Below are 25,291 nucleotides of genomic sequence, written 5' to 3'. Positions count from 1 at the left end.
AGGCATCTTTATGTACAAATTCCCAGTGAATGCTGAGACCTCCCCCTAATCCCAGCCAAAAGGACACCAGGGCCAGGTCATAGGATTCAGTCCTGAATTTCAGAAATGCTTGCTACAAATACATCTTTCTCACCATGAGGAAGCAGTGAAGTGACATACCATGTCCACATGGGCACACACCCCCTGTAGGAGAGGAAAAAGCCATCTGGGGTCAGTGGGCTGGAGGAGGAGGGGAAACCCCACACTGAGCAGGCCCCTCTTGCACAGGACTCCCCAAAACCTCTGCATTCCTCATCCTGTCATTCGTGCCACACAGGCACAGCAGCCTTCTTTCCAGTGCTACATAACTTATACTGATAATTTCCATAATAAAATGATTTTGGAAAACAAAAACCCGCAAAATTATCAAAATAAAAACATTTTTAAACTGTTGAAACATGAAAAAGTATTTCTAAATAACTTTGCTTTTGAAACTACCTTTGCTTTTAAAAATTACTTCAGTCCTAAGTGAAAGTTGATTTTCAGGAGTTAAATGACTTGGAAGCAGAGTGAAATAACTTTGCTTTGAGTTGTCAGGCACACAACTGCCTGAGCTGAAACAAAAAAAAAAAATGGAGGGGGAAGGGATTGCATCCTAAAAACAAAACTAAGCCTGAGATGGGGACTGTGGGTTCTTTTCCTGCAACACCAGAGGAAGAGGAGGAAGAAGAGGCTCTGAGCACCCTGAGTTTTTCTGCAGACAGGGAGATTTCACCCAGCCATGGGTGGCTGCTTTCCAGTGCAATAAACTACAGTGGCTGCAAACTCAACTCCAATCGCCTTTTAAGTGTTTTGTCTGCTGTCTTGACATGCATCTTTTATTGCCAGAGCCCTTGTAAAAGTGTTTTGAAGCCTATCCTGCTGAGCAGATCCCCAGCTGAGTGGTTCAGCAGTTGTGGCAAGGGGGAACACACGCTCATGGGCCCTCTTAAATCTGTAAGGAATGGCAGCCTTTCCTCTGGAAGTGCTCTTTTGGAATGGTTTCAGTCTTCAACAAAGGCAGGAGGAATGGGAGAGTTGCACATATGGACATCTCATGGTTGGACAGATCTATTTAAAGTCTATTAAGATCTAAGAGCAAGAACAAAATTCATCTTGATCCTGTCCCTTCCTAAAGGAAAGGATGAAAGTCCATCATGCTCCATCCATGGTGAGCTGATGGATAGTGTTTGTGATAACTTTTCTTGTGAAAGTCATTTGAAGCACCTCTCCTTTTATTGCAGCTGAGATCAACCCAATGGCTTGAGCTTTAAACACGGCTCTGGATCAGCAGCAAGACCCTCTCAGGACCCACCAACCTGCACAGGGACCATCTTCCAGGGGCCACAGACAATTTTTTAAGTCTCATCTATTATTACACAGCTCTTCAATCCTTCCTCAGAGGACATGTTTGCCTCAGACTACTCAAGTTTTCCTCCTCCTGATGAATTATTTTGACATTCACAGCCCTATTACCTGTTAGAGTTTGGTGGCCTCTGAGTAAGAACCCACCACCACTGCTTTGCAAGTCCTTTCATGCTCTTTACACATATCAGGTTTTCTTGTGCAGGCAGTATTGCTGGGCTTGCCTGGTCTCCAGATGCTTATGTATATTAATGTGTATGGAGATGTCTCCTTGCTTGGAGAAGAAAATGCAGCAAGAAATACCTGTTCTGGCAACCTCTGAGTCCTTCCTACAGAGCTGTTTGAAGAGATGCCACACGAGGCAGCACCAGACTCTTCTTCTGCTCCTTGTTGGGATTCTCTGTGGCTTTGTCAAGCAGGAAATATTTCAGAAGCATATGAAAATGGCTCCTGAAACTTCAGTGCACACTTGAAGCATGTGATTTTTCCTACCAAATACTTTCCCCAGCCACCTCCTCTTGAAATGCCAGCTAATCCTGTCTTCAGGCAAAGCAACCACCTCCTGCTGCCTTTTGCAATGGGAGGCAGATCCCTGCCTGCCCTCAGACTTCCCTTTATTACCATAACTCCTTCTCTTTCCCTTAAAGCTGTTTTCTTCAAATACAGTGAAGAAAGCCCTCTGTTTTTGGCTCACCCATCCCCCATGGTCAGTTTTCCCCAAGTGCCCATTCCCAGCTAGCTGGACACTTCTCCATGCAGGGCATGGTGGCCATGGGCAAGGGATGTGCTGTGTCCTGTCATGGTGCACCAGGTGGTCCCCAAGGCTTGTCTGAGGCTTTGTGACTTCCCTCAGGTGCTTTCAGAAACTGCCCAGAGAAATATATGAGTTTGGGGACACGGAGCTGGAGGCACCAGGCAGGAGCACACCGGCATGCTCTGCCTGCAGGTTTCGTAGGTGTAGAGATAAATACAGGCAGCCTGTTGCCTTTATTTATTTATTAATTCACATGTAGAAGAATTCCTCCCTGGGCATTCACACAGAGAAATCCTGCCATGAGGTGTCGTTCTGTATGTGGTGCATTTATGGCTTCTGTAAACCATTTTCAGAGCCTTAGAAAAAATCGTTTTGGGATGCTTCGAGCTGAAGTCTACTTCTCCATGGTGATAATTTCACATTCCTGCTGTGCTCAGTGATCCTGCCTTCGAAATTATTCCAGTTTCCAGGCAGAGGCTCCCTGTGTTTCTATCTGTGATGGGGTGGGTTGAGTGTCTCCTGATGGTGCTGTCACCTGAGGAAGGAATTTAGAAGCTGTGTTCTGTGCCCAGCTGAGAAGCCAGCTGAATGCTGCCCCTTGAGTAAGGCCTTAGCTCGTGCTCAGCTCAGAGGGATTGAGGGTATCAGTGCTGTGTTGCATTGCTCCCTGAGAACAGTGTCTTGGGCACTTTGCACACTTCATGAGAAGATGCAGACCAAGCCTTGAGGAGGTTCCACTCTGCAGCCCCGACTTTGCTTGGCATCAGCGGCTACCTGCCATAATTTGGCTCACTTGTCCTGCTGAGAGGACACCGGGCTTTTGAAAGTCTCCAGGACTCTCAAACCTCCCCAGCCAGGCAGCTCTGCACTAGAGGTATCTCCATGTAAGCAGGATGATTCCTCACCTTTAAAGCCCAGCTGGTACCAGGTGTCTCAACCCCAACACTTCTGCTCATGGGGAGCTGACCATGGGGGAGCCACCAAAGATCAGTGTCCCCATGACGCACTGACAGAGGCTCACATGTCAAACCTCTTAGTGGGGGTGGTGGCTGAGGTGGACAGGAGGACAAGCTCCAGAAAGGAGCTGTATGTGAGTGGTGTGACTTGGATAATTCCAGCTCCTGCCCCCTTCCAGCCTCTTGGAGCTGCATTAGCACGCCTGGATTTCCATGTCGTGACTCTGCAAGCATCTGCAGTGACAGCTGCCAAGCAAGGTGCTAACTAACATGAATAAAGGAATTCACAGCTGGCCCTGGGATTGCCAAATCTCTGCCTTTGACTAGAAACATGTAGTGTTTTTCACCAGTGTCACGTGCCTATGGAAAATATCACCAACAATCAGATACCTCTATCCCTTCTTGCCCCTCCCTCACCTGCCTGTAAGGATTTCAGGAGCTTTGGGATGCAGAAGCAGCTGAGGAAACCCCAGGAGCATGACCTAAAGTACAGGCTGTGGGATGCTGGGGCTGTGCTTGCAGATGCAGCGCTGTGGGGAGGGGGAGGAAGAAGCTAAACAGCCCAAAGTCAGAGCTCACCCACTGCTGATGTGGCTCTGCCCTGCAGCCCCTGCTCAGCTGTGTGCAGAGAAGTCTCCTGCCCCCATGAAAAAGCATCCTATTGTCTTATGTATAAACATCCAGTGAGCCCCTGTTTTCACATCCAAAACAATTTGCACCTGAGTGCTCAATTCACTTACACACAGCTGAACAACCTACAAGTAAGCATAAAAAGTCATTAACAAGTGTTTTGTGCAGGAGGTGGGCAACCATCACTTCCTAGTACTGAGCTGGAGCAGGAAAAACAAAGTTGGTGAGCTGGGAGAGCAGAGCTCTGAGGACACAGATGGAAAAAGTGTTGCATTTGATCTGCCCTAATGTTTTTTTCTTGCAGGCACAAGGCCTGACATTTGTAAACGATGCAATAGCTGGGGTTTGCAGTGGTTATTTGTTCAGACTGCTGTGGCCTTCCTGGCTAAGTGTTTTGCAGGTATGAGTGTTTGCAATAAATATTGCATCCAGGTTTTTGCAACATTAATTCCTCCATCCTGGTCCTCGGGGACAATGGGTGAAGTCATGACAAGTACGTACATTTGGACTTTGATAATGCTGACCCTGGTATTCTAGTCCATGGTGTAAGGGGTGGAGTTCATAACAGACAGAAATTGGAGTTGTAATGCTGATAACTCCCAGGCTCTCTGGTCCCTGGGGGCAAGGAGTGAAATTTAGTGCATATGCACACATTGTTTCAGTATTAACCCCTCTGTCTGGTGTGCAGGAAGCTAGAGAGGAGCTTGAAATCGTTATGTATTAGGATTAGGATGATGTTGAAAGTAAAGTTGATCATGGATTTGTGTTCAAACAGCTTTTAAGGATGATCCTCAAGGAGAGGAGTGAGTAGGGCATGAAATGCAGGGCTTACTGCATTCACCCACGAGTTCTAGTGACCTCACACAGGAGCACCCAAAAGGTTCCTGCCTGAGCAGCTGGTGTGTGCCTGCATGAGCACCCTATTAATTCATGCATGAGTCCCCAGACAACGCCTGCCCAGATCATCCATGCCTGGGCAGCACATCCGTGCCCCCATGGCTGCCTGACCAATCCACACATGAGAGCCCTTTCTGTCCATGCATGAGCGCCCCGGTGAGTCACGCGCCAGCGCCTGGCTTGCTCACACACGGGCACCCAATTAATCCATGGAGCAGTGCCAAGTTAATTTATGCATTGTCACCCGACTGGTTCATGCCTGAACACCCAAACAGCTCAGGAAAGGGTGATGGGAAGGTGGTGTTAACTGGTAGGAACAGAAATGAAGCCAGAGCTCTCCAGGCTGAGACTGTTTTACCTGCAGTGCTGCTGAGTTCCTGATCATGCAGCAGCAGGGTCACCTAGGACCAGACTCTAGGTCATGGAAGGGAGCTGGAAAGAGGGAGGCAGGGGCAGGTTTTGTCCTGATGGTGGTGCTGGGATCATTGCCTGGCTTGCTGTGTAAAAGGACTCCTACAGCACCCCAGCTGGGACAGGACCTTTGGGAGCATCCCTTTCTACGTGCTTTATATTTACCACTCTAAGCAGCTCCCAAGGTGAGTTTTGTGGCACATTCTGTGGTCTGAAAAGCTTTGCCAGGCTCCTGTGCCTGGACTTCTGGGGGAATAGAAAATCCAGCTGCAGGCAGCTATGTTCTTCAGACAAAAAGCGTGGGTTTTTTTGACTGCCGACTTTTAATTGCTTTGCAGTGAGCACATCAATAGGGGTAACCTGTCACCACCCAGCCACTCCGAAACTGGCCACTGGGCTAAGATCTGAAATTTAAATACTGTGGTTTCTACCTCACAGGGGCCAGAGCATCATGACTGAGACTGTCTCTGCTGCACAAGCATCTTATGGGGGTTGGGTGTTTCACCTGGGGCTTTCTGCACAGCACAAGAGAGCACAGGATCCTCCACCAAGGTAGGGGTTGGGTCAGATGGCCACTTTCTTGTTCTCTGCAGGCACACGGAGGGTGAAACTGCTGGCTCAGGCAAATGGCCACCCACAGCCAACCATTGCCTCTGTTCAGCTGTTTGGGTGTTACTGCAGATGCTATTTATTTGGTTGTCTTTTTGTTCTGCACTGCATGACCCAGCAAACACAAATAATTGACCGTTGCAGGGTTGAATGACAAATAATAATCAGGTAAGCACAGGCATATTTGCACAAGAAAGAGACAAAGTAGGTGGTGCTGAGGTTGGAGGCATTAAATCAGTTTAGGAACAAACTCAGCAGAAATCCCCACTTATTTCCTTTATTTCCATGTGGACCTGATTTCCACTGATCTCAGTTAGCTCGGGGAAACCTAGCTTAACCTTAGAAAAGCTCGCAGAGATCTTTACAGGACAATTTTCAAAGCTCACACCTCCTGAACCACGGAGTGCTCATTGCAGACATAGACCCTGGAGGCCAAATCCTTCCTTGGACTTTGCTCCTGGACAGGGAAAACCAGTTTGGTGTGGTTGAGTCTGTGAGTGTCTCTGCCAGAGCACCCAGCTGAACACAGCAGAGGGATGGGGGTCATACAGGGGGCAGGAGGCCGGGGGGGTGTGAATGATAGACACTCTGAGGTATCCCCAGGCCTCCATCCCTGCCTGGCCATGGATGGAGCCGCCTTGCCTTGGCATGGTTGTTCTGGGAGTGGAACTTCAAGGGAAGGTGCACTTTGCACCTTGCAGGTGGAGGTTAACACTGGGAGGATGGGATGGACTCTGTGCTCCTCATCCAGCTCAAATGAGACATCCATCTCACATTCGGGGAAGAATTCTTCTCTCACACATCTGCTGCCCACCTGGGATGCTGAAAAAAACCCCCACCCTTTTTCTCTGCCCTTTTCTAATTTTTGTCATAGGAGAAAAATTGTGACTTTAAAAAAAAAGGGACAGGGAAGCCTAACCTTTAGGAATTATTTAAGAATATTTTTTTTTAAAAAAAAAAATTGTTTTCTCTTCCCAAAGCCTAAACCAAAATGCTTTGCTGGGGTTTTTTGGTGGAGGTTTTTTTTTTCAGTTGTTTTTTTTTTGGGGGGGGGGGGAGGTGAGTGGGGTAAGGGTTTTTTTGTTTTTTTAAAGTTAGGCAGCTGCTCTGTCCCAGACAGACATGAGCTGGCCACGAGGACTGAATAACCTCTCACAGCAGCTCCTGAGCCCCAGGATGGAGCATGGGCAGGCAGGAGGCTCTGCTCTGCATGGACACCCTGGCATATGCCAAACTCCCCTCCTATGGCTGAGGTTGAGCAGAGCCAGCAAAAAATTTTCTCTTCCTCAATCCAGATTTGCAACTGCTCTGTTCCAGGTTTGCCAAGCACCATGGCAGCAAGAGCTGGCAAACCTTTCTCAAAACAAAAGCTCCGTGGGGCTGGGTGAAGCTGAGAAGGGTCCTAAATTAATAAACGTAAAAGCAGAAGAAACCCACACCAGGGCAGTTACTTTAATGGAAATAAGCTGCTTGATTTTGCCCTTGAAAGTTTATGGCGTTTAAAACAATTGTAAACATGTCAGTGTACATGGATACGGTTTCTATAGCAGCACAGCAACAGTTAAGGGCTTGCTCCCAAACATACCCCAAAGGACACTAAAAATAGTGTGTCTGTTGGATCAAAATCTGTATACATATTCGGGAAGACATACAGAAACTAGGAATCTGTGAATCCATCGCGTTTTTCCATTTTTCCCCTTATTTCCTCCCCCTTTTCTGAAGGGGCTGGAAGGGAGGTGCTGAGTGAAGGGGCTGGAAGGAAGGTGCTGAGTGAAGGGGCTGGAAGGAAGGTGCTGAGTGAAGGGGCTGGAAGGAAGGTGCTGAGTGAAGGGGCTGGAAGGAAGGTGCTGAGTGAAGGGGCTGGAAGGAAGGTGCTGAGTTAAGCAGCAGAATGTGGGGAGGGGTGTGCCCGGCGCTGGCACTCCTGCTCCCAATCCTTCCCGCTGCCAAGCCTCTAGGATGCCGTGTCCTCTCCCCACCCTGACACAAGCAGACCTATCAGCCAGGGCTTGAAGAGATTCCTCCTCCTCCTCCTGCCTGTGTCCTCACGGTTGCCTGGTTGCAAGCATTGCCTGCTCGTTCCTGCCGCATCCCGGGAGCCGCTGCTCTCCCCTGGCAGCCCCGGGGGGCTCGGGCACACGGCAAACACCGCGTCCCCCTCCCTTCCTGAGCCGGCACTGAGAGGGAGCAGCCCTGCCCATCCCTGCAGCGGGCTGGGAAGGGCCCTGGGTGTGAGCTCTTATGGATTTAGGACTTGGGAAAGTTAACTCCTGCCTCTGAAGCGGCGTTAAGAGCAGCTGGGTGCTCTGCTGAGGCAGAAGTGCCTCCTCCTTCCTCGGCCAGCCTGGCCCAGGCACACGTGTCCATTCCTAGGGTGGCTTTTGCCCACCAGCATCTGCTCTGGCAGCCCAGGGCTGCCTTTGAAGCAGAGGGAGCATTGCTCGTGTGGTTTGGCAGTGAGGAAAAAAAGCCTTTCTGGAACGGAGGGTGTGTGCTCCTCAAGGGGAGCGTTCAGAAACACTCCTGTGGCTGCATGGGAAGGGCCTGCAGTGACAACATCCTTGAGTTGAGAGAGCAAAAGTCCACTGTGTTCCTAAGAGACCGTGTGATGCGTGTCACAGCAAAAGCCAAGATGTGCAGCAGAGAAACCAGCCAAAATATACAGCACGACTGAGCCAGCACTGAGAAATCTAGCTTGGTGCAAAACAAGGATTTTCAGGGGAAAAGAGAAGCAATCAGGACACGCCATGGGCAATCTCCTTCCCAAAGAACAGGGTCTTAATATTACCCATTTTTTCCATGCACTTTCACGCTCGGGAAAAGGCCAGTTATAAATGCTGAATGAAGGAACACTTATAATCCCTTGAAGTGAAACTATCTCACATCTTCCTTATTTCATTTTTGTTTTAAAAAGCATCAGTCCTCCCGTGACAAAGCACCAAAGATATAATGGCATCTGTTTGACTGCCCCACGGCAGCAGTGCAGTACCCAGTGCATCCTTCATAAATCCAGCATCCCAGCCGTGGTTTCAGGAGGGATGCAGGCACAGAGAGCATTGCTCCTGTCTCATACCTCAAACAGCTCTACTTGTGCTAAAACGATGCTGCTTTTACTATATAAAAGTTTTATGTGTTTTATTTTTTCTGAGTTATGAACAGGTGCCTTCCTGTGTTTTGAACACTTTGCACGTCACAGCAGTTAATGAGTGACTGGGGGGTCCCTGCTAATAAAATCTGCACAAGTGGATTTGTTGTGGGCATTAGTTTGCAAAGTAATACCCTCATAAAGAAACATTGCAGGGTCAGTATTGGGGAAATTACTTGCTAGCAGGTTAAAATCATCACCCTGTTCAGCTAATTGGGGTCTCTCAGACACAAGTGACAAATTACATTTAGTATTGCTGCAGCATCTTTAAGTACAAAGCATTAGCATCTCACCTCGCTTTCTGTTTTTATTCTGCAGAGCTCCAATTCCTCTGTTTTGACAAATGGCATCACTGAAAGTTTTGTCTGTGTTCCCTCAGCAGCATTCCTAGTAAAATGAGAATCACAAGCTAGAAACAGCACAACAAACCACAAGGAAGGAAAACCAAAGCAGCTGCATCACAACACCTTTGAGATCTGTCTGGGATTTTGTGATTTTCCTACATTTCATGCTGGTTTAAGGCAAGCAAAGCACGCTGCCAGCAAGGCAGTGTGGCCACAACAATGGCCTCAGAGCTGTGGGACAGGGTCCAGCTGCTCTCTGGCCATGCAGCCCTGTGCTTTGAAGGATGGCTGTGGCACCTGATGTCCTCCTGCCTTTTGCTTTGCCCTTCCAGCAGTCCTATCCCCTGCCTTTAGGATATGACTACCTTCAGTGTGGCCTGAATTGCTGTTTGTTTGGGGACAACGGGCACTGGGGCAAAAAAAACCCCTTGGGCTAAAGTCTGGCCATGGCATGAGCTACTTGTTTATGCAACAGAAGATGTAGCACTGACACCATTCCCAAGACAAATGGGGTGATGGTGCCAGGGTGTAGACTTTTTGACTTCACCTAGTCCTTCCTTGCACATCACCCCTGCTCTCCACTTCCATGCTGCCAGTGTTCTCAGTGCCAAAGAGGAAAGCTCTCTCCACCCCAAGACATCCAGAGACAGATCATGCCTATGCTCAGCCAGGGTTAAACTGCAGTTTTGGCTTCAGCCTTGCATTCCCAGCCACCTCCATGCAGGCCAGGCCAGAGGAGAGCCCAGACACAGTGTCTCCCAGCTGATTTTACTCATGGGTTATTTAAAGCAGACATTGATAGCTCTGAAGTCGCAGCAGCTGAGCGTGGCCGCCAGTGGTTAATGAAGGTGAATGTCAGGAGTCATCATCAAAGTGATTAGTATAATTAAACTGAGCTGTGAAATGCCAGTGCCAGCAGCAGAGAAGTCCCTCTGAGGTTTGCTTCACTGGATTGAAAACTAGGTGCTTCCTCTGAATCCCCTGATGCACTATCTGGTTTTCCTTTGGTTTTCCTTTGCATCAGCTCTCCTGTTCTGAGGCAGTTGCTGAGCGCTTATGTTGGCAGCTGCTTGTGCTGTGACTATGGACAAAGTGCTGCTTTTTTTTTTCTTGTGGTCTCACTTCCTAAGGTATAAAGCACAGGTGAAAATATTAAGCTGCCTACCTGACAAGGCTGATGTGCAGATTAATTAATATTTCTCAAGTGCCCTGAAATTTGCCAAGAATTATTGCTACATAACATCTGTTGCTACGTAGTGAAAATTGCAGCCACTGGAACCAGGTACAAACACCGCACCTACATTTCCTGGCCTCACAGGGATCAAACCCAACTTTGCTAAGAGCCTGCATCCAAAAAAAAATCTTCCTTTTCGCCTCTCTGATGTTTTGCTCATGTAGTTTCTGCATCTTTCGTTATTCCCTTTGGTTTGTCGGATGGTACAAGACAACACCATTGGTTGACTGTGTGCCCCATCCCAGAGCAGCACAAGGGATGGGATCTGCCAAGGACCAGCAGTAGCTGGTCCTGGCATGGCTGGGCTGCTGTACCCAGGGACAGTGTCAACACCCAGCCCTGAGAAACTGCTTGGCTCCAGCAAAGCAAGGGTGGATCTCCCAAGCTCTGTGATACCACACCTCAGTGTGTCTGAGTGACTCACGAGGCATTCCACAACTGTTTTGTTTCTCTTCCCCTTTTGCAGGGAATTTCCCTTTGGGAAATTAGCGGGGTTTAAAAACAACACGTTTGCCCCTCCACTTTCTCGTTTTCCTGCTGGCAAAGCCTTGTTTCTGATGGCAGTGAACCTTGGCTTGGTGGGCATCACACTGATCACTCCTCCTGAGGAGCACCAGTGTTGTCAGCACTGAGGAAGAGGATGAGCTTGGGTTACTCCAATGGCATCATCAAGCTCCAAAGACAACGCATATATTTATAAATCAAGTGTGATGTGGGTGGCTTCCCAGTCCTGAGTCCAGCTGGGAACGTTCTAGTGCTGTCAAAGCCTGCTGCAGCCCCAGACGACGTAACCACATCCAAAGTGCTGCCTCTGAGTGGTCTCCAGCTCCCAGCGCTTCCTACCCATGCCTGGTCAGTGCTTGAGCCCACCAGCCTGCTCCAAAGTGGTGCTGGAATGGGTTATTCCATTGTCACAGACCCAGCCAATATGTATTAGGGGTCATTCATCACCAAACCATTAGGGGCCGTTTGGTGGTGGGGGGTTCTGGCAAAGACCACCAGGAGTGGGTGGATTGGTGTTGCATCTTCCTCAGGATGATGCTGGACACAATGGAGCCCCCAGAGTCGTGGCTGGTGGGCAGGCAGAGCTGAGCACTTGCAAGGAAGGTGGGATGCTGGCTCCTGCTAGCGAGCCTGTGCTTTCACAGCTCTGATTCATTCTGGGTTGCAGCAGGCTGCCATACCCCGAGCCTGCAGGCGCCTTCAGAGCAGGGCTTCTTCCTCTACAGCACCCCAGTGATTTCCTTCAGGGGAGCCCAAGTAAAACTGAGGGGCTGAAGGAGGGAAGTTTTCCCAGCTGAAAGGACAAGATCATGCCAAATGAAGTTCAGTGACTGTAAATGCAAATTAAAGAGTGTCTCCATGAAACATTTTGATCCTTTAGGTGAGAGCAAGGGGATTTGATATCAGTCATATTAGTCCAGGAATGACTAATTCATGGAATAGCATGGTTATGAATGGCCAAATATTGACTCCAAAATCCAGCAGTGCCCTAAAAAGCAAAGAGAAACGACAAACCATTTGCTAGGATCCAGATGCAGGCTCCAGAGAAGGGGTAAACTCAATGGGCACTGGCAGGTCTAGAGAAGAAAGACCAAGAGCTGCTTGTAGCCCTTTCCCATAGCAGCCCTCAGCTGGATGGAGAAAATGTGAGATTTTAAATGCTCGGAGTACAGCACTGGAAGCTCATTGCCCTACACCTCTGTAGCTGGTAGGAGCCTTCCAGTTCCTCCCCCAAAAATGTTACCCATGTCACCAACGGTGTCCAAACCTCCCTTTGGGCACTGCCCAAAAAAAGACCTGGTGAGCCCAGCCACAGCCAGACCGCTGTGGGGCTCGCTGTAGGCATCTCACAACCCTCAAAATGAAGGTGGCTATGCCAGCCTGGCCTCAGGGGGAATTTCAATCAGGTCCTGGCTGCAAATCTCCCTGGAGCAATGATTAAACAAGCCTTGTCATGACAGAGCCCATGGTGGCCTCTTTCCCTTTAACTTCTTCCTTGGATTGACAGACTTAAGCCATCCAGAAAACACTGTGTTAATCATATTGTTCGAGGGAGAAAGCTGAAGAAAGAGTATTACTCTGTTACCACGCAGCCAGCTCATGTGGCTTAAATCATAGCTACAACAAGCAGCCCTTCTGGCAGATGAGTTCTCAGGCAGAAAGCAGAGGGGGAGAAAAAAATGACAAAAAAACCCCAAAAAAACCCATAACATTGGCTGCATATACTGAATGCAAGCAAAAATATATATACATCTGTGGTTTTGTGTGTTTTCAAGGAGTCAAAGTCTGTTTTGTTTCTTCAACCAACCGATAAACTGGACCTATCCTGTGGGTGCTGGGAGCACTCACATGCTGATTATGTCCTGCTTTTCTTACTACTTCACCCTCCAGACTGATACAGCAGCTGTAGCAAGCAACGTGTGGTGTTTTCATTTTGCCTCATTAAAGGCATTTAAACGTGCCTTGCTCAAGCAACACCTGCCTCCTCCATTTTTCGGGTTGTGCTGTGGGTTGGGTGAGGGGGAGACGCTGCCACATCCCTCTCCCTGGGAAAATGCATGTGCTCTTCCACACAGCAGCTTCAGAGATCGTGTTTTAGAGAAGAACAAAAGAAAAAGAAGAGGGGGTGAGGGAGAAAAGACTTTAATTTTGAGACTGGATGTCTGGGAAAGTTGAGATTTGTGTACACATGGTCCATGGGAGGACAGCTGTGATGTTGAGCAGCAGCCAAGCACCATCTCCCACCTGAGCAACCCAAGAGATGCACCTGAGAGCTGCTGGTGGAACTCTTGCTTACTGCACCAAGTAGAGCACAGTTGGTGGAGAAATCACTGCAAATGCTGAACAAACTTTCCCTCTAGATCCACAATCAAGGCCAAGCAGTGAAATATATCCCAGAACCCATGGGATGCAATCTTGTCCTCAGCAAAGGGACAGCAGGAGGTCTCATGTTCTGCTTAAACCTCCTCTTTTGCGGTTGTATTCAAAGGGAGGTCTTCTGAAAGGACTACAAGTTTTGTTCCACATAATTAAGCAATTAATGTATGTATGTATGTATGTCAGGGGGATCCACACATGTCCATCCAGGTGGCTGACTCCTGTGACACCCCAGTGGCATCCTGACTAAACACTGTGCTGGTACCACAGCTCCCTCCCTCCCTCCCTCCCTCCCTCCCTCCCTCCCTCCCTCCCTCCCTCCCTCCCTCCCTCCCTCCCTCCCTCCCTCCCTCCCTCCCTCCCTCCCTTTATGAAGTGCCCCTTGATTTTACAGCTCTGCAAATACACTTTGAGAGGGTAGATGTTTGCTTATTAACTTAAAGCAAATTACATTTCTAAGAACTGGTGGAAGAACGTAATTTAATCGGCGAACACGATCAGCCTGATTGATTGTGGATGATTGCACAGCCACCCCTTTACTCTGCCTGAGTGCAGTGCAGGTGCAAGTGCACACCACTGGGCATGGAAAAGGAAGAATCACCTGCCAGGCTCGGGATGCTCCAATTTTTCTACAATGATTTGATGATTAGCCCCTGATGAACCCAAGGCTGAGTTTGTGACAACTCGAAGGAATTAGCGCGCACATCGGAAAAGCCCAGCACCTGATGATCAGGCCGACATCAGCGCTCAGGGCACAGCGTCATGTCTTTTGTTTGACAAGCTCTGACCTTGTGTCCACCTGAGCTAAATATTAACTTCCTCAACCCTTCCAAGAAGGAATTCAGCATCGACTTGTAATCTTAAATATTTTCACGCGACTGACTAATGACTTAATCACAGCTCGTGGCACTGAGCCACGCTGATTACCCACGCAGGCAGGAATTGCAGCATGTTGTGGCACCAGCAGCTGCCCAGCACCCTGTCATCATGCTCAGTCCCAGCAGCATCAGTCCCCCATGAAATTTGCTTGGGTGTAGGTTTGAATCCCTTGGAATCTTGCGGGTTGGATGAGAAAGGTGATGTGAGCTTCAGTTTTGTAGCCTAGGGAGGCAGCTGGTTTAGAGAGGCACCAGGACACCACTGGGGGACACAGGTTCTTCCCCAGGAACGAGGGGCCTCTCCAAGGTTTTGGGGAGGACTTGGTGAAGTATCCTGTCAGGTTGAACTTGGCAGCCCAGGTCTGGAAAATGATCTGGGCACGGTCAGGAGATGCTCTGAAGAGTTTTGGACTGGTCATGGTGCTTTAGGGGATGCAGTGTTTAGCAGCATGGCCCTGAGCCCAGCCAAGCCACTCTGGCTGGGGATCATTTCATTTAATAACATAGAGAGGGGCAGTGAGGTGTGAATGAACTGTTGCTGTTGGGGCCATATGCAGTTAAGAGCAGCACAGAAACCTGGCCAAGAGCCTTCGCTGCTTCCTCGTTGCCGCAGTGAGATCACAGGACGATACGTGCTCCGATGGGAACATTAGAGGGGACCATGTGTCACTTTATTTTGCATCTGACTCAGACAGCCTGTTCGACACGAGCACTGGAACAGCGTGTGGCTGACAGAAAACAGAAAATAGTTGTTTAAATATCAAAGATTATTTCAGAGCTCCAATTGTCTGAGTCGCAGCTCCAAGTTTCAGTGCTGGGAGGGGAAATTGGTGTAAAATGAGATGGGTCAGCAAAGGTGATGGTCTACCTACCTCCCATTCCTTTTCCAGTGAATCATCCATGGTGCTGGTTCATCTCAGTCCAGCTTGACTCCCCCAAAACTTTGAGTATTTTATGTTTCAGCTTCCTGCTGTCTCTCCATGTAGTGGTACAAGCTTGTGGTACAAGGGTACATGGCAAGATCAGAGGAAAAAGCAGCCCCCAGGCTTCCTCTCAGCAAGGAGCTGAGTTCTGAAGCCCAGTTTTTAGCACCAGCTTCTCCAGATCTCTGGGCATGTCGCAGAGGACTTTAAGCTGTCAGTGGTGATTGCCCTTTTTCCATAGCAAGGGACATGTGTTAAATATAGGGAAATACTGAAAAGAGTCACCAAACTCATCTGTTTCCTTTTTTTTTTTTTTAAGTAAGGAGAGAAAAGCTTTCTGAATTTTTTTTTCTCCTATGAGAGGAATGTTTTGTAATGCTGATTTGTCTCTTAAGCTTCCTCTGAAACGTCTTTGAGAAAGAAATGAACCCTGAGGCAGGATCGAGATGAAAAGGGAACTGGGAGCAGTGCTAAGCCAGGGGGTTGTGCAAAGGATAAATGCTTGCATGGATATAAGAAGGGATTGGGCCAATTAATGAAACAGAAATCCATCATAAAGGTGCTAATTTAGACTTAGATAAAAGATGGACCCACAGCAATGGGACACAAGCCCTGGTCTGGCTGCAGGTGCTCACCCAGGACAGGGCCAGGCTCAGCACTGGCACTGCTGGCACCCAGGACTCCTCCTTGAGGCAGCTGGGACAAGGCTGCAGCAAGGATGCTGGGATATTGGAAATATCTCACCATCATTCCCTCTCCTGCAGGAGGGTGGTATGGCCAGGCAAATGAGGAAAGAGCCTCCCAAGGGTTAAAGTGAGAAACACATCAGATGCTACAGAAGAGCGCAGCATGTGACAGCAACCTGGAGCAGCTCTTGGGACCTGAAGGGAACCCCATTCAACACAGCAAGAGGGACTGTTTGCTGTGTCAGGACACAAATGCTGGGGGCAAGGCTCTGTACTGTGAATGCCAAGCTCATCCTCTCCCCCCAGGCTTTCCTCAGCATAGTCCATGTCTGCTTCTGTCAGCTGCACCTAATTCCTGTACAGCTTAGTAAAGTGAGCATGGGAGGGCAGCGTGAGGCCTTCTGTAATCTGGTCTCAGTATGCCCCAGGCATAATATTCACCTCTCCACACCCCAGTTTCCCCATGTAAATTGGATAATAATGAGATCTGTTACCACTGTCGTGTTACATCACGTGTGTGGCAAGTGATTCATTACACGCAAAGCTCTGAGCACATCAGGCAGCACGCAGGGGTCAGGCAGCAGCCGCTCATTCCAGCACGGTGCCTGTCCATGACTGCAGCGGTTTCCCACCTATCCCTTGCCTTCTTCCACATCCCATCTCCGTCAACTTTTGCCCACCACCCCTGGAAAGGCAGCACCTGGTCCCTGGATTGAAACATGACTTGCTCACAGGCGGGACTCAGCAGGTTTCCCATGTCAGAGCTGGAGCCAGGAGCTTCTCCACCCATGCCTCCACATTGCTGGCACCTGCCACCCATCTGCCACGTGCCTGCACGTGTGTTCCTTACTCCCTGGAGCCTGAATCCCATGGGAACCTCCAGCAGCTGTGGGGAGATGTGGGACACTCTCCTGCTCAGGGGTGAGGGTCTGACTTGCACCGTAGTGAAGGATGAGGTGACGCCGGTAACGGGAGCTCAGCAAAGAGGAGATTAAAGTGTGCCCTGATCAGAGGGCTGTAAATACCTGGGTTGGAAATGTGGCAGGGAACAGTGAGCTGCCGAGCACAGAGAACAAATTTACAGCAAATCCCAAGGCAAACCAATAAACGCTCTGAGAAGAGCTCAGTTTTAACACCAGGCTTTGTTTGCAGCAGCCACCAAAAGCTGGGGTGTGGTGAATTTGCCATCAGGGCTATTTTTATCTCAGGTGTTTTAAAAGAATAATGCCTTTGAGGAAAAAGCTATTTTTGGGATGTGCAGGGTTACACCAGAGATCATGAGGGATGATCACCCAGACCCCTTTTGTTCTTATAATCTGGGAGCTTTAAGTTATATCTCTTAATCTCTCCTTAAAAACCCCAGGGCCAGTGAAACTCAAGTTAATGATGGGTAGAGCTTACACAGCCTGGCACCACTAATATTTCTGACCCTGGATAATTCTTCAGCAGCTCATGGTGTGATGACTACAAAAGCATCTCCATTGACTTTGGGTGTTTTGCTGAGGCAGGACCATGTTGTTTTCTGAATGATGTGATGGTAAAAATTCCCATTTCCCTTAAAAATCTGTTTCTCACCATGTTTAAGAAAAAAAATTGAAGACCACATCAAGGCTGTGATTTTTCTTAAGCTACAGAAAACATAGAACAAAATCAATTAATATAGTCTTTGTTTATGTGGCTAGAAGGGTCTTTCAGTTGAAAGACATATATGTAATATATATATATGTATATATATACATATATGGGCATATACACATGCATACATTTTTCTATACATCCATATGTGTGTATACATACACACACGTGCACACATGGAATTGTAGAATTGTAGAATGTTAAGGATTTGGAAAGGACCTTAAAGACCATCTAGTTCCAACAGCCTGCCCTGGCCAGGGACACCTTCCATTAGACCAGGTGGCTCAAGATCTTTTCCAGCCTGGCTTTGAACACTGCCAGGGTTGGAGCATCCACAACCTCCCTGGGCAGCCTGTTCCAATGTCTCACCACTCTCACACTAAAAAAAATTATTCCTAATATCCAGCCTCATTCTCCTCTCTTTCAGATTGCACCCATTACTCTTTGTCCTATCACTACAGCTTCTCTGGCTCCTCTGAAGGTTCCCCTTCAGGTACTGGAAGGCCGCTATGAGCTCTCACACCGTCTTCTCTGGGCTGAACAGTCCCAATTTTCTCAGTCTGTCTTCGTGTGGGAGGAGCTCCAGTCCTCTTATCAGCTTCATGGCCCTTCTCTGGACTTGCTCTAACAGTTCCATGTCCTTCTTATGTTGGAGACACCAGAACCGTATGCGCTATTCCAGGTGGGGTCTCACAAGAACAGAATGGGAGGGGGGGTAACCTACTGGCCGTACTCCTTTTGAGGCAGCCCGAGACTCTGTGAGCTTTTGAGCGCTGCGCAGCACACGAAGCGCAGGTGAGTGGACTCGCACACACACCTGCACACAGGTACACACCTGCACACAGGTACACACCTGCACACAGCTGCTTGGGCACACGGGCTGTGCTCAGCGGGGGCGGGGAATGGGACTACAACTCCCGCCATGCCCCGGGGCTGGCAGGGGCGTGGCCCCGCCCGGCCCCGCCCCGGCGGTGTGGCGCGCGGTGAGGCGGGGCGGGGGGGGCTGCGCGCGGCAGTCGGTGTGAGGGCGGCGGAGCCGGCGGCGTCCATCGGCTTCTTCTCTTCTGCTTCCCGGCAGCTGCCGCTGCTGCTCCCTGGCCTGTGGCTCGCAGCACCGGCCCGCCCGAGCCCTGCCGGCCGGAGGTGAACGCTCTGAGCCTTCTTCCCTTGTCGCCCAGTCGGAACTATCGCCCTCCGCGCGGCCGTGAGGAGGCTGAGGCTGCCCCTTCCCCCCGCTCCCGGCCTGCCGGCGTGGGCTGCCTCTTCTGCCCGTTCCCTTCCTCCCCGGGGTGAGTATCGCGCCTGTCGCGACAGAGCCCCATCCCCGCGCTGCTATTGAAGGGATGGGGGGCCTGCCTGGGGCCTGCCCCCTTCTGCCTTCCTCGGGCTCCTTCCTCCCCTCTCGCCGCCCTGCGCGCTTTGTACTGCGCCTCGCAGGGCTCCCTTGTTATGGTTGTTTCTAAAATAATTCTCCATTCTTAATTTTTCCTTCCGCTGGGGTTTGGGAAGTTTTTTTTGTCTTATTTTATTTGTCTTCTTTTTTTTTTCTTCTTTTGTTTAATCTTTTTTTGCTTCCCACCCACCCGGAGTTGGCCCCGCTCTGGGGCTGGGTGTGCTGGGGAAGCTCTTTGTCATGGAGCGGCTGCCGAGCCGTCTGCCCTCGGGAAAAACATCACTTGAAAAAAAAAAAGGAAAAAATAAAAGCAAAAAATAGTCTCTCAACACTTGAACACCAGGGTTCTGTTGAATTCGGAGGTGGATTTTTTTTTTTTTTTTTCGGCGGTGGTTTATTTTTTGGGGATAAGAACGAGTTTTCCCCCCCGCCAAGTCCATTGATCGCAGCCTCCCGTGCCGGAGTGCGGAATGGGAGCAGCACGCAGGCGGGTGACAACAAAACAAAGGGGGATTTTGTTTGGCTGTTGTTAACCTGAAAAATCTTGGTGGGAAAGCTTGCTTCTTTTTTTTTTTTTTTTTTTTGATTATTTTTTTTTTAATCCCTATCTCTTCCAAATTTGATGCTGTTTTACTCTGGAAAAATCCAGCTGGGCGGTAGGTAAGTTGTGTTTTTAATTTTAAGCATTTTGGAGGAATTGCAGGGTTTCTCTCGCATCTCCTCAGCCCTGGCTCTTTTGTGAGCAGCCCGCCGTCCAGCGCAACTTGTGTCCGGTTTTTCTTTTCACTCTTGTTTTCACCTAGTTAAATAATGCGTTTTCAGGAGGATCTAGTACGAGGAGGACATTTCTGCCTGCAACGGCTGTAGGGAAGATATTCAAAAGGCAGGAGAGAGAAGGAGCAGTTGTGTTTACAGCCGAATAATTTTCGTCTGATGAAGGGTATATTTTAAAGCAGTTATGTTTTTATACAGGAAGCATTTTTCTTTCCCCCCCCCTCCCACCCCCCTTTGTTTTTGTTTTAACTGCCACCTCAAAAACTGCAGCTACTTCACCTTTGCAAAATGCAGCTTCTGGAATACATGCAAGAAAAAAGCAGTCTGGCTGTAATGTTGGTGTTTCTGGCCTTAAAGGCCACCCCTTTTTTTTTTTCTTTTTTTCTTCCCCCCCCCCCCCCCCCCCCCGGGACTCCTCTGCCTTGAAAAAAACACTACTTGGCAAGAAAAATTACAAAGCTTTTCGGCTATCTAGAAGCTGGCGCTTCTGCATCTGAAGGACGATAGGTTTATGGTTTATCTTTTTTTTTTCTTTTTTTTTTTTTCCATTTTGAACGCAAATGGGGGGCGGGGGGAGACCCGGGGGAAAAAAAGGCCGTTTCCGGTTTCTGTTCAGCAGCGTTTCGCATTTTTTTTTTTCCCCACAAAGAAGCAGGCTGATGACCTGTTGATGATACATCTTCAGTTGCTTTTTGTTCCAGAAGGCGCCGGTAGGTTAGTGGAAATGAACAGGCTGCCCAAATCTTCGTTTGCATGTGTTGTTGTGTGGTCTGTGTGGCTTTGTAATGTTTTAGGCCGACAATCTTGGGGTGAGTAATGTAGAGCCAAAGTTCAGACGTCTGCCCGGGACACTTCCCCCTTTCCTCTCCACCACTGTCCCCCCAGAAAAAGCATGGTTTGCTTTTTTGGTATTGCTGAGCATTGGTAGTGGGAAAATTAGACACTCTTGGTGCTGTGCAAGAGAAGTGTCCTAACTCTTTGAAGTCGTGTGAATGGCCTGGCAGGAAGCTTTAGGAATGCATTTTGGTTGTATGTAGGTTGCTACTGGGTACCTTAAGCTTCAACATATCCTATTTCAAATGAATTAAACATGTAGGAGCACCTACTGTTACACCGAGTAAAGTCGTGTCATGTGTGCCTCATGAATGTTTCCGTTCTTACTAAACACTGGAATGTATTTCTCAACACAGCAGGTCACCGTGCTAGTGTTCATCTTAGAAATTAACATTTTGAGTAACTACTGGTATTTCAGTTAAAGAAGAACTTAATTTACTACCTCTGCTACAACCATTTTGTATTTTGGTAGCGATACTGGTTTCTGTTAGGAAACCAGGCACAGACAACAGGATCCTTTCACTTCAGCATTCACAGCTAGTGACTGTGTTTGTAGGTACAAAATAGAGGATCATGTGCTTGGAGCCAGTGGTATTTAAAACTCCTATTCATTTGTAAGGAGCTAATTACAAGTGTTTTTTGATATAAAATGTCTTTTCAGACATTCAGAACCCTGGAATACAGGAAAGCGGAAAACCCAGAGCTGTTTGTAGACGCTAATCCATGCCCTGAGCTAAAAAAGGGAGAATGAGGCTGTTTCATGAGAAATCAGTCACCTTTAAGTGCATACTTGTAGGCAAAATTACACAGTTGATTAGCAATTCCTGCTGGATGCCAGTAATTGGAGATACTTGTTGCTGGCTGGTCACTGTGTGCCTTGCTGGTTAGATTGTAAGTTTTGACTGAACATCAGGATGAAAAAGTCCGGCTCTTTTGCCTCCTAGACATTCATTCCTTAATCTCCAGATTCACAAGCGTGCTGACAAACTGTCAAAGGAAGTGACAGCAAAGACATGGGATAGGAAGTAGGTTGAGTGCTGCTGAATGCTGCTGAGTTTCAGTGGAAAAAAGTGAGCATGTTTCCATCTGATCTTGTTTCTGTTTATTTTCAATCTACCGGTTAGCAGGATGCACCAGGAAGTGTCACACTTCTACTGTAGTTCCCCAGTCCTACTGAAATTAATATTGCGTCTCCAGTCAGGCCCAGTTAGTCTACCTGTGTGGAAAGATGAATGGGGAAGAAGGTAAAATAGCAATTTAATTATGAAAAATCATGTCAGTTGGGTAAAACTCAAGTGGCTTTGTGCCTCTCAGGAGGTGGTGGGCAACTCGTGGGATGCATTTGCCTGTCCCTGTGCTGCTGTTGGCTCTCCAGTGGGTGCTTGGGGGTGGGCTGGGACAATAAGGTAACATCGTGGCATATTTTTTGTGGCCTTAATGTTTTGTGATGGATGTGGCAATTAGTAGTTAAAAGTGATTGTGTTTCTTGTTTAAAATGTTTGAATGTATGTATTCAAAAGCCTTCTTTCAAGTTACAAAAGATGGAAGCTCTTTGTCCTGCTAGAAATCCTCCTAAACTTAAAAAAATGCAAGCTCTACCTTGTTTCTGCCTTATGCTAAAAGCAGTAAAAACTCTTTGACAATAACTTGATTTGCAGAAAAATGACAGTCTGTCACACTGTATGTTCTTTTACAAGTATCCTGTATTTATATTGGTTTATAAAGAAACTTTTTCTTCAGGTAGGCAGAGGTTCTTGGGTGCTTTGCATGAGTGAGTGCACAGCATTTGGGCTACCTAGGTGAGCCCTATGCCATGACCTTGTTTTGCTGACCCATGTGACATGATTTGGAGCACCAAATAAATGTTCCCAGCTGCTCAAAGTGACCTTTCTGGAATAACCCTGTAGTGATGAGTGATTGTGAAATAGTCGACTGAAAACTACAGGCTTTTGCAGGAAAGCTGTTGTCCTCTGCTGGCACACTGTGCTGGAGGTAGGTGCTCATCAATACCAGTCCTGCTCCAGCAGTGTCTCCTGGCTGGCATGTGAGGTGGCATTTGGGGACGTGGGCTCGAGTGTGAAGGAGTCAGCAGCTTGTTTGGTTGAGGCTGAATGCAGTGCCTGGGTGGGAGTGTTTGGTTAAGGATTGATGGTATCCTCTGGGGCCTGCCATGCAGGAGCACGGCTCAGTTCATGAACAGGTAATAAAAGTTAATCTGCTGACCTTGGTTTTAATCCATGCTGCTGGATTTAATCACAGGGACTTGAATGCCACCCATGGTACTTATGTAAATGCTGAGTTTTGGGCTTGAATCCTACTTGAGAGCAGAGAGGCCTAAACCTTGCAGTGAATTTCTGGCTGTGGTTTGGGAGTATCCTATAATTTTACTCTTCTAATTAAAGCTATATTGCAGTTTTTAGGTTAGGAATGTTCAAAACCTCTTACTCTGTTCCAGTAATTATATTCCTGTCAGGAAGAGGATTTGTTCAATTCACACTCACTTTCCTTGTTCACCTGTGTATGTTGTAGAAGACTTGGGACATGTGTCAATGTTGGCTCAAAATGCTCTTGGTCTGCCTTGATGGTGGCTAGACAGCTGTGCCAGCCAGATGTTTTTCTGTGCCAGCCTTGTCTATATAATTTAATTGCACAAATGTGTTTTTAGAAGGGAGAAAAGCATTCCTTGTGAGAAGTATATTTTAATAGTACAGAGATATTTGGGGCAGGGAGGTGCTGCTACATCGGGGTGTGTAAATCTGTGTGAACACAAGGAATGCAAGGAGGGTATTGAAAGGCTATAGCCAAAAAGGCCCAAACCAGAAATGATCTCTGGAATATATTTTTTTGGTTGTTATTATTAAGGGTAGTTGATAATATGAATAGCTATTAGATAATGATATTTTGTGGATTGATTGAGGTTTTGACTGAATGGGATATATAAATATGTAGGTACTTGCAGGTTATGGATTTGGAGTAAGTTAGTCAAGTAGGATTCTCTGGGTGATAGTTTGTTGGAGCTAGGACTTGAAGATACAGAACAGCAAACAAAACCAAACCCAAAGCAACCAAAACCCAGAAAAATAATAGAACACAAATCCCTTCCTAGCCAGAATTTTCTTTTAAGTAGACCACTATAGATTTTTCTTTTCTTCCATTGCCAATTGATTCATCTGTCTGGATGTACTTAGCTGCTTGTATTTCAAGTTTGTAATGTTTCTGTAAGTATATAACTCTTTGGGTTTTATTACAAATGCTTAAAAATACTCTTTTCTGAATATCTGGGGTACCTATTTTCCTTACTTTATGGACAAGGTAGGGAAAAGTGATTGTATTTGAGGGCACTGATTTTGCTTTTGTTGAGAAGGCTGTCAAGATTTGACATTGGTGGAGCTCAGGGCCTGCAAGAATTTCTGAAGGCATAGTGAGAAGAAATTTGGTGGTGTGATTTGTACATCTCACACTGTCCTGCTTGTCTCTTCAGTGTTTCTGCTTAATTATCTGAACCATGTAGTGAGCAACTGGAAAGTTGCAGCTGTTGGGTTAGTTTGTCCCTGCCAGCTTATCCCCATGGAGGGTAACCCCTTGATCTGGGCCAAAAACACTAATGGCTTCATTGTTCTTGGGGTCAGGGCAGTCATACCGGCATCTCTGGGTTAGATCTAACTTGAAATGTTTCACCCAGCTGGTCAGCTTTCCCCAGGAATTGATCAGTGAACACTTGAATTGTCTGGAACAGCTTGCAAGGCACCTAGCTTGTGTAGAGCTATGGGCTTTAGGAATGGGAGCCTGTGTGCCTGTGCAGCCTGCACACAGGGCTCCCTTAAACATCACATCCTATGGGATGCTGTAAGACAAGGTTTAACTAGTCACAAAGTTAGGCTTAGGGGGTTCCATATGTTTGTAGTTCCTTTCCTTGTGTCAAGTTCATGCCTTTTTGGCAGTTGCAGGTCTGCCCTTAAGTGCCCACTTTCTCTCTTCCCAGGTCCTTCTGCTTTTAATAGTCTAGCAGTATTAAACAATAAGGACTTGATTTTTAAAATCATACAGTCTTGAGTACTGCATCTGTATTTTCTTTGTCCTAGGACAAATTGTTCATGCTAAATGATAAAGTGGTCCCTGCAGAATTTTCTCTAAGAAATCTCAAGGCTTCTCTTCTCTTTAAGTGTTAATATGTATACTGAGATTCTTGTCTCATGCTACCTTGATATCCTTTCCACTTACCTGAAGCAGCTGTAGTTCCATACTTGTAGTTCCTTACAAGAGTAATTATTGTCTTAATCATGATTTAACACAAGTTTCAACAGGGAAAATAAGCAATGTTTCTTATGTCAGATGATAGAGCTGAATTATTTAATTGGTATGATGTTAGGGGTAAAAATGCACAATTTATTGTATATGAGGGCTTACTATGAGTAATTCACTTATTTTGAAAGAACTTGTTGCTCATTTTGCTTTTTTAATGCACCTCTTGAGATAAACTGCTGTATTCTAAAAATGTCAGTTCTGTCATTTCCCGCTAATCTTTTTTCTCTGTTTGGCTTGGTTTACTTTTTTCCTGAGCCACTTCAAATACTCTGAGTGCTCACTGTGGAAGAAAATAAATGCAGGTAGACACAAGCTTCTGTGTTTAGAATACTATTGTACTTTAAAGTTAGCAGAAGATGACTTTGAACTTCTGTGCTGCAGTACAAGAATAAAGTGGTTTCAACCTTACTAATATTGGAGGTAGGGTATGTGCTCCCTCTTGGATTTGGATCTGACTCCTTTTTGCTGGGCAACTGCCATGTTTTGAATTTAGGAACATGCTACAAAATCTTCTGATAGAAACTGGTAGTTCCTCCTGTGTAGGAAACAAGGGTCGTTGACGTAATATTTGAGAAGCCAGAGTTACCAACTGTTCAGTCCGTGCTGCTGTTTTCATCTTC

General features: G+C 47.4%; 1 protein-coding gene across 18 annotated transcripts in view; it reads left to right on the top strand.

Annotated features, from left to right (window-relative positions):
- Nucleotides 1-18,304: 18,304 nt before the first annotated feature.
- The window catches only part of PELI1 (pellino E3 ubiquitin protein ligase 1), a 43,207-nt gene continuing 36,220 nt past the window's right edge, over nucleotides 18,305-25,291 (top strand). For 5 of the 18 annotated variants that reach the window (XM_086879181.1, XM_086879174.1, XM_086879177.1 and 2 more), the window contains exon 1: nucleotides 18,339-18,654. Coding sequence is in view for 1 of the 18 variants with exons in the window: in XM_086879183.1 (XP_086735309.1) it covers nucleotides 19,692-19,698 (7 nt within the window). In the remaining 17 variants the exon portion in view is untranslated. Of the gene's footprint in view, nucleotides 18,655-19,580; nucleotides 19,699-25,291 lie in introns of those variants that run through there. The other 13 variants (XM_086879183.1, XM_086879171.1, XM_086879180.1 and 10 more) reach the window with 10 other exon arrangements.

The sequence above is a fragment of the Cyanistes caeruleus genome, chromosome 2 (genome assembly GCF_971803275.1).
Source record: "Cyanistes caeruleus chromosome 2, bCyaCae1.hap1.1, whole genome shotgun sequence".
Lineage (NCBI taxonomy): Eukaryota > Metazoa > Chordata > Aves > Passeriformes > Paridae > Cyanistes > Cyanistes caeruleus.
This window is presented reverse-complemented; position numbering and strand designations above follow the sequence as displayed.